Here is a 19,053-nt window from a genome sequence, read left to right as displayed (position 1 = left end):
TAAACTCCGCCCACACCCGCCTCCTATCTATAGTACCTGCTCCTTTAAGGGGTTGCTGTTTTTTTTCTAGAGCTGGAGATGTAGAGGACGGTCCTGACGAGGGTCCTCAGAATGTGTGCCTGCCCTCTGCTCAGCTGCTGGCTTCAGAAGTTACTGATATACTAGAGTCATGTACAGGTGAGTTATAGGAAATCCCATAACTCCGCCCATAACTCCGCCCATAACTCCACCCAAAACTCCACCCAAACGGAATTTGTAGTAGAGTGTCCCCTTATTTGCTGTTTCCAGGACACTCTCAGTACACAGTCGGTGGGTCCCTCTGTATATTACCAATGGTCCTTTGTCATTTCAGCCTGTCCCTTCTCCTGTGGTGATTTTCACAAGTACAACCAAACATCACACGAACCGGGGTGAGTGCTACTAAACAATTGCTTATGTACATGGAGATACCTTCATCACCGCAACAGTCTGTGATACCATGCATATAAGTCTGAGGAAATTAACTCATCCGGACTATGTCCCTATGATAGTTCTGATAGGAAAAAACAAATTATTTATGAGTTTTGCACATACAGTATGTAGACACCTTTTATCCATGCACCATTCTATGATATCATGTATCAAGGTCTATGGAAATCAATACATTCCAATTACAATTGGAGCAAATGTCCCTATGAAAGGTCTGATGGGAAGAACTTTTTTGGGGTTTTCACACCCAATATACAGATATTTTCATCCACGCACCAGTCTGTGAAATCATGCACCTAGGTATATAGAAATCAACATATTCTGACTACGAAAGGAGCAAATGTCCCTATGATAGTTCTGATGGAAAAAAAAACAACTAATTATATAAGGGTTTTTTTACAACCAACATGCAGACACCTTCATTCATGCACCATCCTGAGATATCTAGGCCTATGCAAATCAACATATCCTGACTACAAGAGCCGTAAACGTCCCTATGATAGTTCTGCCGAGAAATTTTTAATTATTTATGGGATTTGTACAGCCAGGGGCAGACAAGCTCCTGGATCAGGATTAGTAAGGTGAGTTCTCTGACATCATCCCTCTTCTAGTATAACATAATACGGCTTCACGTCTTTCTATTTCCAGTGGACCCTCAAGCCGAAAAGAGAGCTGGCCCTCCGCCCCATCGCCGCTACCCACACCCAACCTCAGCCGTAGCGAAGAACTTCTGTACACAGCCAAAGTGTCAAATGAAAAACCAAAATAAACCAAAACCGCCAGCTACACGGGACCGGCTCCATCTGAAGGAACGTCACAGCTCGGCCAATGACAGACGTCTTCCGAGACGATGGGGGAAGGTGGACACAAGCCCCACACATGACTGCACCTCCTGTCAGAGGAGCTGGAAAAGGGGCCCCTAAAACCAAAAAATGCCCAAAAAGCTGGATGACCAGCAATATGGCTGCCATTACAGCTTCCAGAGGGGTTGTCACTCAGCTTTCCCAGAGTCTTGAGTAACAGATGTTATAGGCGTGGGAAATAAATCACTGAACGCTTTACCATTCAGGATTATGGAAAAGCTGGGTGACATCCCTATGGCTGTTGTCAATGGGCTTTTTTGACTATCACCCAGCTTTCCTGGAGAAGATGACTCGAGTACTGGGGATTCCTCGATTTGAGGGGAAGTCCTTATGCGATGGACATCACTGGAGGATGGATTGTACGACACAGACAGTTCACTATCACCCTCATCATTTCTTAGCTTGTTCTGCGCTACTTTCTGGTCACGGGAAGGAGCGTGTTCAGGATCCAGATACCGTAACGCACTTGTGATCACGATAGCGCGACTGCTCAGTCACATGATTCTTCCATCACGCCGGACGCGCGTCGTTTGAAGAGGTTTTTATGCAATCACAGGACTATCACCATCATCATCCGGAACCCGCCACATAAACGCTTCACTCTCCTCTACACGAGGAAATACTGAAGGGAAAAATCGCCAATTCTTGTCTTTTGTCTATATTGTTCTTTGTACGATTCCTTGTAAAATAAACCATCTCTGGTATGAAAAGAAATACAACTGTTAACAGTCATCTTGGAAATGTCTCAAGGTTTGGAAACGATCCCATGTGAATCTTTGGAACTTTTTTTTTTTGCTTTAATGTAGAAACTTTCTATTCCCGTTTTATGTATACAGCTGCTATGCAAACCGATGTGCACCAGGTTGATGCAGCTCCTGTTCTATGGTTACAGCATTGTAGAGGCCTCTGTGGTCAGAGCAGGTTCGTGTTATTCACACACAGCAGGTTATTTATTGCACAGCCATGTCAGTGTGAGGGAGGAGGAGGAGACACAGGTTAGAGCATTGGGAGGGAGTGAGAGCAGCTTCACAGGGAACACCCACTGAGCTCTGAACCTGCAGCTTCACAGGGAACACCCACTGAGCTCTGAACCTGCAGCTCCACAAGGAGAACGTCTGAGAATGAAGCTCTTGCAATCTGAACCTCTTCAGGTACACGAACATAGATCTAAAAATAATTTTTTAGCATTTTTTTCCCCATGACAAAGGTGCACATAAACTTTAACAGCAATCGCCCCAAAATTTCCCTATGGGGCACAAGAATGCATGTTCTGACCAAGAATAGATTTCAGAATAGTTGACGGTGGGGAGAAGTCTTTACATCCACACTTGCCTAATAAAGGTTGTGCAGCTGGCCGCTTCTTCCAAAAATAGCGCCACACCTGTCCACAGTTTATGTGTGGTATTGCACCACAGCCCCATTCACTTCAGTACAGCCAAGCTGCAATACCAAGCAAAACCCATGGGCAGGTGTGGCGCTGTTTATAGAAGATAGCAACAACTTTAGGCTGTCTTTAAAACAGCGTGTCGCAAAATATGGCCAGTAGAGGTCCGGCAACTGGGACCACCATGGATCCTGACAAGCACTGATTGACACATAATGTTCAACTCTTGTATCTTAAAATGTTAAATCCACTTAAAGGCGAACTACGGACCAAGAGAGCTATATCATGCCTTCTTAATGTGTCTGTATCCCCATGACAACATTTCCTGTTGCCAGGCTTTGATAGCTCAGGGTTATCATAGGGACCCAAGTACCAACCAAATCTTTTCTCTCATTGTTTACCTTGCTAGAAAAAGGAAACCTGGACTCTGGTTGACTGCTATGAGGCCAATGTGCCTCTATGATAACACTGAGCTGCCAGGGACAGGAAGTGTTGTCATGGGGACACAGGCAGAGAAGCTTTCCAGAGGCTCGCTGATGAGAGATAGCAGATATGTGCCGATGGGTTTGACCAATTCACACACAGAAGACAGGACACCAGGGGAACAATCTAATAAGAGTTTATTTCATTACGAAACATGGACCTGAGATCAGTCACAAAAAAGTCCTCAGCAAATAAGTTAAGTCGATAAAGGCAAAAGTGTTCGAGACAAAAAGAGTCTAAAGTGCTGGTAGTGTAGAGGGGCCGGTACATGAAAAAGCTGCCCCCGGCCTATGTCACCCCACACATCATAGCCCTGTAGTAACGCCAGAGCCGAGACATCGCACCCACACCAAGATTCTCAGACGACGAGGCATTATGTGACTTTTTGAAGCCAATTTGATGGTGGCCCCAAGGAACCTGCTGAGGGGTCAGTGGCCCCTGGATACTCCTGTATATTTGGTTTAGATGAACATAACAATCATGGTCACCGGGGAAAAGTGACATCAGAAGACTCCATCAGCGCTGCCCGCTGGTGCCACCACATGTTCTGGGGGTACATGAACCACTGGTGTCTCCATCAAGAGTAATAAGGCCAACTGGGGCATAAGGTCAAAGTGTTAAGTAGATCGGGGTCCCCCCCCCCCATCTGTTATCTGGAGATCATGGAGCTGTTGTGAGACTTATTGGAAGAGCTGGTGACTCCACTAAGCTGGGAGAAGCCGCTGCACGATTCCAGGCTGGACATGGAGCCCCTGAAACATAAGAGACCAATCACAATGATTCTAGTGTTGCCATTCACTAAGAGCAAGCAGAGATCTTGCTACATCTAAAACTCAAAGCTGAGCAAACAGCTTTTGCGCAGAGTTCTCCTTTAAAGGGGTTGGACAGGATTAGAAAAAACATAGCAGCTTCCTTCCTGAAACAGCACCACTCCTAGGTTGTGCCTGGTATTGCAGCTCCACTCCTTTAAAGTGAATGAGGCTGAGCTGCAGTACCGCACACAACCTGTAAACATGTGTGGCGCTGTTTTTGAAAGACGGCAGCCATTTTTTTTTAATTCTGTACAATCCCTTTTACTTGTGTCTCTACTTCTTGACACAGTTTATCCAAGTCTTCTATTCAGTGCTCATTACCTGAAGTCTTCTGATGCAAGAACTTCGAAGTAATACATGACTTTATACTTGTGACTGGATCCCTGCAGCGAGGCCAGGACGTCGTCTACCCGGGCCATGCTGGAGCCACAGGAGGGACTGTGCATCTTCCACTGAAGGACATAGAACCCGGGCCAGCGAGTCACATGTGAGCCCTGGGGAAACAAGGAGAAGTCTGGGTAATGTTGTGTATACAGAACTAATACATCTGTGTCATGTATCCTGCAGGCTGACCGGACATGCTGTTGTAGTTTTGCAGCAGTTGGAGGTTGGAGATTACAGCATTACCATAAAGTGAAGTCATTGACCATAGAACATCTGTAACACTGACATCTAGTGGCCACATGTTGTAATGCACTGTTACAGAATCCATTGGTGCATACACCATAACCCCCATTATGCGTTTTCTTCGAATGTTATTTAATATAATTATATTTATTATACTGATATATATTAGACATCAGAGAACCGACTCACCTGGATGCTCTCCCCATCCCTGCAGACCAGAGGCGCCTCCACCCTCCTGTAATCCACCCCCAGGACCCAGTTTTTGTCAATGAGCTGCACATTGTTGCTGGAGGTTGTGGTAGATGTGGTGACTGATGCTGGATCCTTTTGTCGGATCTCTGGTGCCCGCTTAGAGTGGAAGAGGCTGAACACGACATCTCCGCGGAGAACGTCAAAGTCCCATGTGATGACCGATTCCACCTCTAGGATTTCTGCTGTTATCTGCAAGTAGACATAAGACACGAGGCTAGTGGCGCCTGCAGCCTCTGCTGTCGTTTATCTAGCAAACAACTCGACATCATAAAGCCAGGGAACATGAAGACCCCAAACAGATGTCGTCTTTATCCGGATTCTAACCCAGGACCCTGGTGCTGCAAGGCAACAGTTCTAACCACTAGGGGGTGTATGGCAGGATAGCTGTGTGGGTGTAATATTTATGCACTGTAAGAAAGTATTATATAGACACTACGTGGAAGTATTATGTGGCTCTATATAACAGTATTATGTGGCTCTATATAACAGTATTATGTGGCTCTATATAACAGTATTATGTGGCTCTATATAACAGTATTATGTGGCTCTATATAACAGTATTATGCGGGCTCTATATAACAGTATTATGTGGCTCTATATAACAGTATTATGTGGCTCTATATAACAGTATTATGTGGCTCTATATAACAGTATTATGTGGCTCTATATAACAGTATTATGTGGCTCTATATAACATTATTATGCGGGCTCTATATAACAGTATTATGTGGCTCTATATAACAGTATTATGTGGCTCTATATAACAGTATTATGCGGGCTCTATATAACAGTACTATGTGGGCTCTATATAACATTATTATGTGGGCTCTATATAACAGTATTATGTGGCTCTATATAACAGTATTATGTGGCTCTATATAACAGTATTATGTGGGCTCTATATAACAGTACTATGTGGGCTCTATATAACAGTATTATGTGGCTCTATATAACAGTATTATGTGGCTCTATATAACATTATTATGTGGCTCTATATAACAGTATTATGTGGCTCTATATAACAGTATTATGTGGCTCTATATAACAGTATTATGTGGGCTCTATATAACAGTATTATGTGGCTCTATATAACAGTATTATGTGGGCTCTATATAACAGTATTATGTGGCTCTGTATAACAGTATTATGTGGGCTCTATATAACAGTATTATGTGGCTCTATATAACATTATTATGTGGCTCTATATAACAGTACTATGTGGGCTCTATATAACAGTATTATGTGGCTCTATATAACAGTATTATGTGGGCTCTATATAACAGTACTATGTGGGCTCTATATAACAGTATTATGTGGGCTCTATATAACAGTATTATGTGGGCTCTATATAACAGTATTATGTGGGCTCTATATAACAGTATTATGTGGCTCTATATAACAGTATTATGTGGCTCTATATAACAGTATTATGTGGCTCTATATAACAGTATTATGTGGCTCTATATAACAGTATTATGTGGCTCTATATAACAGTATTATGTGGCTCTATATAACAGTATTATGTGGCTCTATATAACAGTATTATGTGGGCTCTATATAACAGTATTATGTGGCTCTATATAACATTATTATGTGGCTCTATATAACAGTACTATGTGGGCTCTATATAACAGTATTATGTGGCTCTATATAACAGTATTATGTGGGCTCTATATAACAGTACTATGTGGGCTCTATATAACAGTATTATGTGGCTCTATATAACAGTATTATGTGGCTCTATATAACAGTATTATGTGGCTCTATATAACAGTATTATGTGGGCTCTGTATAACAGTATTATGTGGCTCTATATAACAGTATTATGTGGCTCTATATAACAGTATTATGTGGCTCTATATAACAGTATTATGTGGGCTCTATATAACAGTATTATGTGGCTCTATATAACAGTATTATGTGGGCTCTATATAACAGTATTATGTGGCTCTATATAACAGTATTATGTGGCTCTATATAACAGTATTATGTGGGCTCTATATAACAGTATTATGCGGGCTCTATATAACAGTATTATGTGGGCTCTGTATAACAGTATTATGTGGCTCTATATAACAGTATTATGTGGGCTCTATATAACAGTATTATGTGGGCTCTATATAACAGTATTATGCGGGCTCTATATAACAGTATTATGCGGGCTCTATATAACAGTATTATGTGGCTCTATATAACAGTATTATGTGGCTCTATATAACAGTATTATGTGGCTCTATATAACAGTATTATGTGGGCTCTATATAACAGTATTATGTGGCTCTATATAACAGTATTATGTGGCTCTATATAACAGTATTATGTGGGCTCTATATAACAGTATTATGTGGCTCTATATAACAGTATTATGTGGGGTCTATATAACAGTATTATGTGGCTCTGTATAACAGTATTATGTGGCTCTGTATAACAGTATTATGTGGCTCTATATAACAGTATTATGTGGCTCTGTATAACAGTATTATGTGGCTCTGTATAACAGTATTATGTGGGCTCTATATAACAGTATTATGTGGCTCTGTATAACAGTATTATGTGGCTCTATATAACAGTATTATGTGGCTCTATATAACATTATTATGTGGCTCTATATAACAGTATTATGTGGGCTCTATATAACAGTATTATGTGGGCTCTATATAACAGTATTATGTGGGCTCTATATAACAGTATTATGTGGCTCTATATAACATTATTATGTGGGCTCTATATAACAGTATTATGTGGCTCTATATAACAGTATTATGTGGGCTCTATATAACAGTATTATGTGGCTCTATATAACAGTATTATGTGGCTCTATATAACAGTATTATGTGGCTCTATATAACAGTATTATGTGGCTCTATATAACAGTATTATGTGGCTCTATATAACAGTATTATGTGGGCTCTATATAACAGTATTATGTGGCTCTATATAACAGTATTATGTGGCTCTATATAACAGTATTATGTGGGCTCTATATAACAGTATTATGTGGCTCTATATAACAGTATTATGTGGCTCTGTATAACAGTATTATGTGGCTCTGTATAACAGTATTATGCGGGCTCTGTATAACAGTATTATGTGGCTCTATATAACAGTATTATGTGGCTCTATATAACAGTATTATGTGGCTCTATATAACAGTATTATGTGGGCTCTATATAACAGTATTATGTGGGCTCTGTATAACAGTATTATGCGGGCTCTATATAACAGTATTATGCGGGCTCTATATAACAGTATTATGTGGCTCTATATAACAGTATTATGTGGCTCTATATAACAGTATTATGTGGGCTCTGTATAACAGTATTATGTGGCTCTATATAACAGTATTATGTGGGCTCTATATAACAGTATTATGTGGCTCTATATAACAGTATTATGTGGGCTCTATATAACAGTATTATGTGGCTCTATATAACAGTATTATGTGGCTCTATATAACAGTATTATGTGGCTCTATATATAACAGTATTATGTGGGCTCTATATAACAGTATTATGTGGCTCTATATAACAGTATTATGTGGGCTCTGTATAACAGTATTATGTGGCTCTATATAACAGTATTATGTGGGCTCTATATAACAGTATTATGTGGCTCTATATAACAGTATTATGTGGCTCTATATAACAGTATTATGCGGGCTCTGTATAACAGTATTATGTGGCTCTATATAACAGTATTATGTGGCTCTATATAACAGTATTATGTGGGCTCTATATAACAGTATTATGTGGCTCTATATAACAGTATTATGTGGGCTCTATATAACAGTATTATGTGGCTCTATATAACAGTATTATGTGGCTCTATATAACAGTATTATGTGGGCTCTATATAACAGTATTATGTGGGCTCTGTATAACAGTATTATGTGGGCTCTGTATAACAGTATTATGTGGCTCTATATAACAGTATTATGTGGGCTCTTTATAACAGTATTATGTGGGCTCTGTATAACAGTATTATGTGGCTCTATATATAACAGTATTATGTGGGCTCTGTATAACAGTATTATGTGGGCTCTGTATAACAGTATTATGTGGGCTCTATATAACAGTATTATGCGGGCTCTATATAACAGTATTATGCGGGCTCTATATAACAGTATTATGTGGCTCTATATAACAGTATTATGTGGCTCTATATAACAGTATTATGTGGGCTCTATATAACAGTATTATGCGGGCTCTGTATAACAGTATTATGTGGCTCTATATAACAGTATTATGTGGCTCTATATAACAGTATTATGTGGGCTCTATATAACAGTATTATGTGGCTCTATATAACAGTATTATGTGGGCTCTATATAACAGTATTATGTGGCTCTATATAACAGTATTATGTGGCTCTATATAACAGTATTATGTGGGCTCTATATAACAGTATTATGTGGGCTCTGTATAACAGTATTATGTGGGCTCTGTATAACAGTATTATGTGGGCTCTGTATAACAGTATTATGTGGCTCTATATAACAGTATTATGTGGGCTCTTTATAACAGTATTATGTGGGCTCTGTATAACAGTATTATGTGGCTCTATATATAACAGTATTATGTGGGCTCTGTATAACAGTATTATGTGGGCTCTGTATAACAGTATTATGTGGGCTCTGTATAACAGTATTATGTGGGCTCTATATAACAGTATTATGTGGGCTCTATATAACAGTATTATGTGGCTCTATATAACAGTATTATGTGGCTCTATATAACAGTATTATGTGGCTCTATATAACAGTATTATGTGGCTCTATATAACAGTATTATGTGGCTCTATATAACAGTATTATGTGGCTCTATATAACAGTATTATGTGGCTCTATATAACAGTATTATGTGGGCTCTATATAACAGTATTATGTGGCTCTATATAACAGTATTATGTGGCTCTATATAACAGTATTATGTGGGCTCTATATAACAGTATTATGTGGCTCTATATAACAGTATTATGTGGGCTCTATATAACAGTATTATGCGGGCTCTATATAACAGTATTATGTGGCTCTATATAACAGTATTATGTGGGCTCTATATAACAGTATTATGTGGCTCTATATAACAGTATTATGTGGCTCTATATAACAGTATTATGTGGGCTCTATATAACAGTATTATGTGGCTCTATATAACAGTATTATGTGGCTCTATATAACAGTATTATGTGGCTCTATATAACAGTATTATGTGGGCTCTATATAACAGTATTATGTGGCTCTGTATAACAGTATCATGTGGGCTCTGTATAACAGTATTATGTGGGCTCTATATAACAGTATTATGTGGGCTCTATATAACAGTATTATGTGGGCTCTATATAACAGTATTATGTGGGCTCTATATAGCAGTATTATGTGGCTCTATATAACAGTATTATGTGGCTCTATATAACAGTATTATGTGGGCTCTATATAACAGTATTATGTGGGCTTTATATAACAGTATTATGTGGCTCTATATAACAGTATTATGTGGCTCTATATAACAGTATTATGTGGCTCTATATAACAGTATTATGTGGGCTCTATATAACAGTATTATGTGGCTCTATATAACAGTATTATGTGGCTCTATATAACAGTATTATGTGGCTCTATATAACAGTATTATGTGGCTCTATATAACAGTATTATGTGGCTCTATATAACAGTATTATGTGGCTCTATATAACAGTATTATGTGGGCTCTATATAACAGTATTATGTGGCTCTATATAACAGTATTATGTGGCTCTATATAACAGTATTATGTGGCTCTATATAACAGTATTATGTGGCTCTATATAACATTATTATGTGGCTCTATATAACAGTATTATGTGGGCTCTATATAACAGTATTATGTGGGCTCTATATAACAGTATTATGTGGGCTCTATATAACAGTATTATGTGGCTCTATATAACATTATTATGTGGGCTCTATATAACAGTATTATGTGGCTCTATATAACAGTATTATGTGGGCTCTATATAACAGTATTATGTGGCTCTATATAACAGTATTATGTGGCTCTATATAACAGTATTATGTGGCTCTATATAACAGTATTATGTGGGCTCTATATAACAGTACTATGTGGGCTCTATATAACAGTATTATGTGGGCTCTATATAACAGTATTATGTGGGCTCTATATAACAGTATTATGTGGCTCTATATAACTGTATTATGTGGGCTCTATATAACAGTAATATGTGGGCTCTATATAACAGTATTATGTGGCTCTATATAACAGTATTATGTGGCTCTATATAACAGTATTATGTGGCTCTATATAACAGTATTATGTGGCTCTATATAACAGTATTATGTGGCTCTATATAACAGTATTATGTGGCTCTATATAACAGTATTATGTGGGCTCTATATAACAGTATTATGTGGCTCTGTATAACAGTATTATGTGGGCTCTGTATAACAGTATTATGTGGGCTCTATATAACAGTATTATGTGGGCTCTATATAACAGTATTATGTGGGCTCTATATAACAGTATTATGTGGGCTCTATATAGCAGTATTATGTGGCTCTATATAGCAGTATTATGTGGCTCTATATAACAGTATTATGTGGCTCTATATAACAGTATTATGTGGCTCTATATAACAGTATTATGTGGCTCTATATAACAGTATTATGTGGCTCTATATAACAGTATTATGTGGCTCTATATAACAGTATTATGTGGCTCTGTATAACATTATTATGTGGGCTCTATATAACAGTATTATGTGGCTCTATATAACAGTATTATGTGGGCTCTATATAACAGTATTATGTGGCTCTATATAACAGTACTATGTGGGCTCTATATAACAGTATTATGTGGCTCTATATAACAGTATTATGTGGCTCTATATATAACAGTATTATGTGGCTCTATATAACAGTATTATGTGGGCTCTATATAACATTATTATTTGGGCTCTATATAACAGTATTATGTGGGCTCTATATAACAGTATTATGTGGGCTCTATATAACAGTATTATGTGGGCTCTATATAACAGTATTATGTGGGCTCTATATAACAGTATTATGTGGCTCTATATAACAGTATTATGTGGCTCTGTATAACAGTATTATGTGGGCTCTATATAACAGTATTATGTGGGGTCTATATAACAGTATTATGTGGCTCTATATAACAGTATTATGTGGCTCTATATAACAGTATTATGTGGGCTCTATATAACAGTATTATGTGGGCTCTATATAACAGTATTATGTGGGCTCTATATAACAGTATTATGTGGCTCTATATAACAGTATTATGTGGCTCTATATAACAGTATTATGTGGGCTTTATATAACAGTATTATGTGGCTCTATATAACAGTATTATGTGGCTCTATATAACAGTATTATGTGGCTCTATATAACAGTATTATGTGGGCTTTATATAACAGTATTATGTGGCTCTATATAACAGTATTATGTGGCTCTATATAACAGTATTATGTGGCTCTATATAACAGTGTTATGTGGGCTCTATATAACAGTATTATGTGGGCTCTGTATAACAGTATTATGTGGCTCTATATAACAGTATTATGTGGCTCTATATAACAGTATTATGTGGCTCTATATAACAGTATTATGTGGCTCTATATATAACAGTATTATATGGGCTCTATATAACAGTATTATGTGGCTCTATATAACAGTATTATGTGGGCTCTATATAACAGTATTATATGGGCTCTATATAACAGTATTATGTGGCTCTATATAACAGTATTATGTGGCTCTATATAACAGTATTATGCGGGCTCTATATAACAGTATTATGTGGCTCTATATAACAGTATTATGTGGCTCTATATAACAGTATTATGTGGCTCTATATAACAGTATTATGTGGGCTCTATATAACAGTATTATGTGGCTCTATATAACATTATTATGTGGCTCTATATAACAGTATTATGTGGCTCTATATAACAGTATTATGTGGCTCTATATAACAGTATTATGTGGCTCTATATAACAGTATTATGTGGCTCTATATAACAGTATTATGTGGGCTCTATATAACATTATTATTTGGGCTCTATATAACAGTATTATGTGGGCTCTATATAACAGTATTATGTGGCTCTATATAACAGTATTATGTGGGCTCTATATAACAGTATTATGTGGGCTCTATATAACAGTATTATGTGGCTCTATATAACAGTATTATGTGGCTCTGTATAACAGTATTATGTGGGCTCTATATAACAGTATTATGTGGGGTCTATATAACAGTATTATGTGGCTCTATATAACAGTATTATGTGGCTCTATATAACAGTATTATGTGGGCTCTGTATAACAGTATTATGTGGGCTCTATATAACAGTATTATGTGGCTCTATATAACAGTATTATGTGGCTATATATAACAGTATTATGTGGGCTTTATATAACAGTATTATGTGGCTCTATATAACAGTATTATGTGGCTCTATATAACAGTATTATGTGGCTCTATATAACAGTGTTATGTGGGCTCTATATAACAGTATTATGTGGGCTCTGTATAACAGTATTATGTGGCTCTATATAACAGTATTATGTGGCTCTATATAACAGTATTATGTGGCTCTATATAACAGTATTATGTGGCTCTATATATAACAGTATTATATGGGCTCTATATAACAGTATTATGTGGCTCTATATAACAGTATTATGTGGCTCTATATAACAGTATTATGTGGCTGTGTATAACAGTATTATGTGGCTCTATATAACAGTATTATGTGGGCTCTATATAACAGTATTATGTGGCTGTGTATAACAGTATTATGTGGGCTCTGTATAACAGTATTATGTGGCTCTATATAACAGTATTATGTGGCTCTATATAACAGTATTATGTGGGCTCTATATAACAGTATTATGTGGCTCTATATAACAGTATTATGTGGCTCTATATAACAGTATTATGTGGCTCTATATAACAGTATTATGTGGGCTCTATATAACAGTATTATGTGGGCTCTATATAACAGTATTATGTGGGCTCTATATAACAGTATTATGTGGGCTCTATATAACAGTATTATGTGGGCTCTATATAACAGTATTATGTGGCTCTATATAACAGTATTATGTGCTCTATATAACAGTATTATGTGGCTCTATATAACAGTATTATGTGGCTCTATATATAACAGTATTATATGGGCTCTATATAACAGTATTATGTGGCTCTATATAACAGTATTATGTCGGCTCTATATACTCAGTATTATATGGGCTCTATATAACAGTATTATGTGGCTCTATATAACAGTATTATGTGGCTCTATATAACAGTATTATGTGGCTCTATATAACAGTATTATGTGGCTCTATATAACAGTATTATGTGGGCTCTATATAACAGTATTATGTGGCTCTATATAACATTATTATGTGGCTCTATATAACAGTATTATGTGGGCTCTGTATAACAGTATTATGTGGCTCTATATAACAGTATTATGTGGGCTCTGTATAACAGTATTATGTGGCTCTATATAACAGTATTATGTGGCTCTATATAACAGTATTATGTGGGCTCTATATAACAGTATTATGTGGGCTCTATATAACAGTATTATGTGGGCTCTATATAACAGTATTATGTGGCTCTATATAACAGTATTATGTGGGCTCTATATAACAGTATTATGTGGCTCTATATAACAGTATTATGTGGGCTCTATATAACAGTATTATGTGGCTCTATATATAACAGTATTATATGGGCTCTATATAACAGTATTATGTGGCTCTATATAACAGTATTATGTGGCTCTATATAACAGTATTATGTGGCTGTGTATAACAGTATTATGTGGCTCTATATAACAGTATTATGTGGGCTCTATATAACAGTATTATGTGGCTGTGTATAACAGTATTATGTGGGCTCTGTATAACAGTATTATGTGGCTCTATATAACAGTATTATGTGGCTCTATATAACAGTATTATGTGGGCTCTATATAACAGTATTATGTGGCTCTATATAACAGTATTATGTGGCTCTATATAACAGTATTATGTGGGCTCTATATAACAGTATTATGTGGGCTCTATATAACAGTATTATGTGGGCTCTATATAACAGTATTATGTGGGCTCTATATAACAGTATTATGTGGGCTCTATATAACAGTATTATGTGGCTCTATATAACAGTATTATGTGGCTCTATATAACAGTATTATGTGGCTCTATATAACAGTATTATGTGGCTCTATATATAACAGTATTATATGGGCTCTATATAACAGTATTATGTGGCTCTATATAACAGTATTATGTGGGCTCTATATAACAGTATTATATGGGCTCTATATAACAGTATTATGTGGCTCTATATAACAGTATTATGTGGCTCTATATAACAGTATTATGTGGCTCTATATAACAGTATTATGTGGCTCTATATAACAGTATTATGTGGGCTCTATATAACAGTATTATGTGGCTCTATATAACATTATTATGTGGCTCTATATAACAGTATTATGTGGGCTCTGTATAACAGTATTATGTGGCTCTATATAAACAGTATTATGTGGGCTCTGTATAACAGTATTATGTGGCTCTATATAACAGTATTATGTGGCTCTATATAACAGTATTATGTGGGCTCTATATAACAGTATTATGTGGGCTCTATATAACAGTATTATGTGGGCTCTATATAACAGTATTATGTGGCTCTATATAACAGTATTATGTGGGCTCTATATAACAGTATTATGTGGCTCTATATAACAGTATTATGTGGGCTCTATATAACAGTATTATGTGGCTCTATATAACAGTATTATGTGGCTCTATATAACAGTATTATGTGGCTCTATATAACAGTATTATGTGGGCTCTATATAACAGTATTATGCGGGCTCTATATAACAGTATTATGTGGCTCTATATAACAGTATTATGTGGGCTCTATATAACAGTATTATGTGGCTCTATATGACAGTATTATGTGGCTCTATATGACAGTATTATGCGGGCTCTATATAACAGTATTATGTGGCTCTGTATAACAGTATTATGTGGCTCTATATAACAGTATTATGTGGCTCTATATAACAGTATTATGTGGGCTCTGTATAACAGTATTATGTGGCTCTATATAACAGTATTATGTGGCTCTATATAACAGTATTATGTGGGCTCTATATAACAGTATTATGTGGGCTTTATATAACAGTATTATGTGGCTCTATATAACAGTATTATGTGGCTCTATATAACAGTATTATGTGGCTCTATATAACAGTATTATGTGGGCTCTATATAACAGTATTATGTGGCTCTATATAACAGTATTATGTGGCTCTATATAACAGTATTATGTGGCTCTATATAACAGTATTATGTGGCTCTATATAACAGTATTATGTGGCTCTATATAACAGTATTATGTGGGCTCTATATAACAGTATTATGTGGGCTCTATATAACAGTATTATGTGGCTCTATATAACATTATTATGTGGGCTCTATATAACAGTATTATGTGGGCTCTATATAACAGTATTATGTGGCTCTATATAACAGTATTATGTGGCTCTATATAACAGTATTATGTGGCTCTATATAACAGTATTATGTGGCTCTATATAACAGTATTATGTGGCTCTATATAACAGTATTATGTGGCTCTATATAACAGTATTATGTGGGCTCTATATAACAGTATTATGTGGCTCTGTATAACAGTATTATGTGGGCTCTGTATAACAGTATTATGTGGGCTCTATATAACAGTATTATGTGGGCTCTATATAACAGTATTATGTGGGCTCTATATAACAGTATTATGTGGGCTCTATATAGCAGTATTATGTGGCTCTATATAACAGTATTATGTGGCTCTATATAACAGTATTATGTGGGCTCTATATAACAGTATTATGTGGGCTTTATATAACAGTATTATGTGGCTCTATATAACAGTATTATGTGGCTCTATATAACAGTATTATGTGGCTCTATATAACAGTATTATGTGGGCTCTATATAACAGTATTATGTGGCTCTATATAACAGTATTATGTGGCTCTATATAACAGTATTATGTGGCTCTATATAACAGTATTATGTGGCTCTATATAACAGTATTATGTGGCTCTATATAACAGTATTATGTGGGCTCTATATAACAGTATTATGTGGGCTCTATATAACAGTATTATGTGGCTCTATATAACATTATTATGTGGGCTCTATATAACAGTATTATGTGGGCTCTATATAACAGTATTATGTGGCTCTATATAACAGTATTATGTGGCTCTATATAACAGTATTATGCGGCTCTATATAACAGTATTATGTGGCTCTGTATAACATTATTATGTGGGCTCTATATAACAGTATTATGTGGCTCTATATAACAGTATTATGTGGGCTCTATATAACAGTATTATGTGGCTCTATATAACAGTATTATGTGGCTCTATATAACAGTATTATGTGGCTCTATATAACAGTATTATGCGGCTCTATATAACAGTATTATGTGGCTCTGTATAACATTATTATGTGGGCTCTATATAACAGTATTATGTGGCTCTATATAACAGTATTATGTGGGCTCTATATAACAGTATTATGTGGCTCTATATAACAGTACTATGTGGGCTCTATATAACAGTATTATGTGGCTCTATATAACAGTATTATGTGGCTCTATATATAACAGTATTATGTGGCTCTATATAACAGTATTATGTGGGCTCTATATAACATTATTATTTGGGCTCTATATAACAGTATTATGTGGGCTCTATATAACAGTATTATGTGGCTCTATATAACAGTATTATGTGGGCTCTATATAACAGTATTATGTGGGCTCTATATAACAGTATTATGTGGCTCTATATAACAGTATTATGTGGCTCTGTATAACAGTATTATGTGGGCTCTATATAACAGTATTATGTGGGGTCTATATAACAGTATTATGTGGCTCTATATAACAGTATTATGTGGCTCTATATAACAGTATTATGTGGGCTCTATATAACAGTATTATGTGGGCTCTATATAACAGTATTATGTGGGCTCTATATAACAGTATTATGTGGCTCTATATAACAGTATTATGTGGCTCTATATAACAGTATTATGTGGGCTTTATATAACAGTATTATGTGGCTCTATATAACAGTATTATGTGGCTCTATATAACAGTATTATGTGGCTCTATATAACAGTGTTATGTGGGCTCTATATAACAGTATTATGTGGGCTCTGTATAACAGTATTATGTGGCTCTATATAACAGTATTATGTGGCTCTATATAACAGTATTATGTGGCTCTATATAACAGTATTATGTGGCTCTATATATAACAGTATTATATGGGCTCTATATAACAGTATTATGTGGCTCTATATAAGAGTATTATGTGGGCTCTATATAACAGTATTATATGGGCTCTATATAACAGTATTATGTGGCTCTATATAACAGTATTATGTGGCTCTATATAACAGTATTATGTGGCTCTATATAACAGTATTATGTGGCTCTATATAACAGTATTATGTGGGCTCTATATAACAGTATTATGTGGCTCTATATAACATTATTATGTGGCTCTATATAACAGTATTATGTGGGCTCTGTATAACAGTATTATGTGGCTCTATATAAAAGTATTATGTGGCTCTATATAACAGTATTATGTGGGCTCTATATAACAGTATTATGTGGGCTCTATATAACAGTATTATGTGGGCTCTATATAACAGTATTATGTGGCTCTATATAACAGTATTATGTGGGCTCTATATAACAGTATTATGTGGCTCTATATAACAGTATTATGTGGCTCTATATAACAGTATTATGTGGCTCTATATAACAGTATTATGTGGGCTCTATATAACAGTATTATGCGGGCTCTATATAACAGTATTATGTGGCTCTATATAACAGTATTATGTGGGCTCTATATAACAGTAGTATGTGGCTCTATATGACAGTATTATGTGGCTCTATATAACAGTATTATGCGGGCTCTATATAACAGTATTATGTGGCTCTGTATAACAGTATTATGTGGCTCTATATAACAGTATTATGTGGCTCTATATAACAGTATTATGTGGGCTCTATATAAC

The 19,053-nt window shown here is 35.9% G+C and overlaps 2 protein-coding genes across 3 annotated transcripts in view; one reads left to right on the top strand and one right to left on the bottom strand.

Moving 5' to 3' along the window:
• The window catches only part of LOC142656532 (syntaxin-binding protein 4-like), a 75,433-nt gene extending 73,415 nt beyond the window's left edge, over positions 1–2,018 (top strand). For both annotated transcript variants that reach the window (XM_075831463.1, XM_075831462.1), the window contains 3 exons: positions 71–177; positions 353–410; positions 1,117–2,018. In XM_075831463.1, coding sequence (XP_075687578.1) covers positions 71–177; positions 353–410; positions 1,117–1,237 — 286 coding nt within the window. In that variant the 3' untranslated portion in view covers positions 1,238–2,018. The remainder of the gene's footprint in view (positions 1–70; positions 178–352; positions 411–1,116) is intronic.
• A 1,344-nt stretch (positions 2,019–3,362) lies between these two features.
• The window catches only part of SEC14L5 (SEC14 like lipid binding 5), a 70,930-nt gene continuing 55,239 nt past the window's right edge, over positions 3,363–19,053 (bottom strand). Inside the window, exons 7-9 of the mRNA XM_075831596.1 lie at positions 4,827–5,078; positions 4,332–4,504; positions 3,363–3,950 (exon numbers count right to left, since the gene is read on the bottom strand). Of these exons, the coding sequence (XP_075687711.1) occupies positions 3,848–3,950; positions 4,332–4,504; positions 4,827–5,078 (528 nt within the window). The 3' untranslated portion in view covers positions 3,363–3,847. The remainder of the gene's footprint in view (positions 3,951–4,331; positions 4,505–4,826; positions 5,079–19,053) is intronic.

This window comes from Rhinoderma darwinii, chromosome 6 (genome assembly GCF_050947455.1).
Source record: "Rhinoderma darwinii isolate aRhiDar2 chromosome 6, aRhiDar2.hap1, whole genome shotgun sequence".
Lineage (NCBI taxonomy): Eukaryota > Metazoa > Chordata > Amphibia > Anura > Rhinodermatidae > Rhinoderma > Rhinoderma darwinii.
The sequence above is the reverse complement of the archived record's forward strand: the minus strand, read 5'-3'. Positions and strand labels throughout refer to the sequence as shown.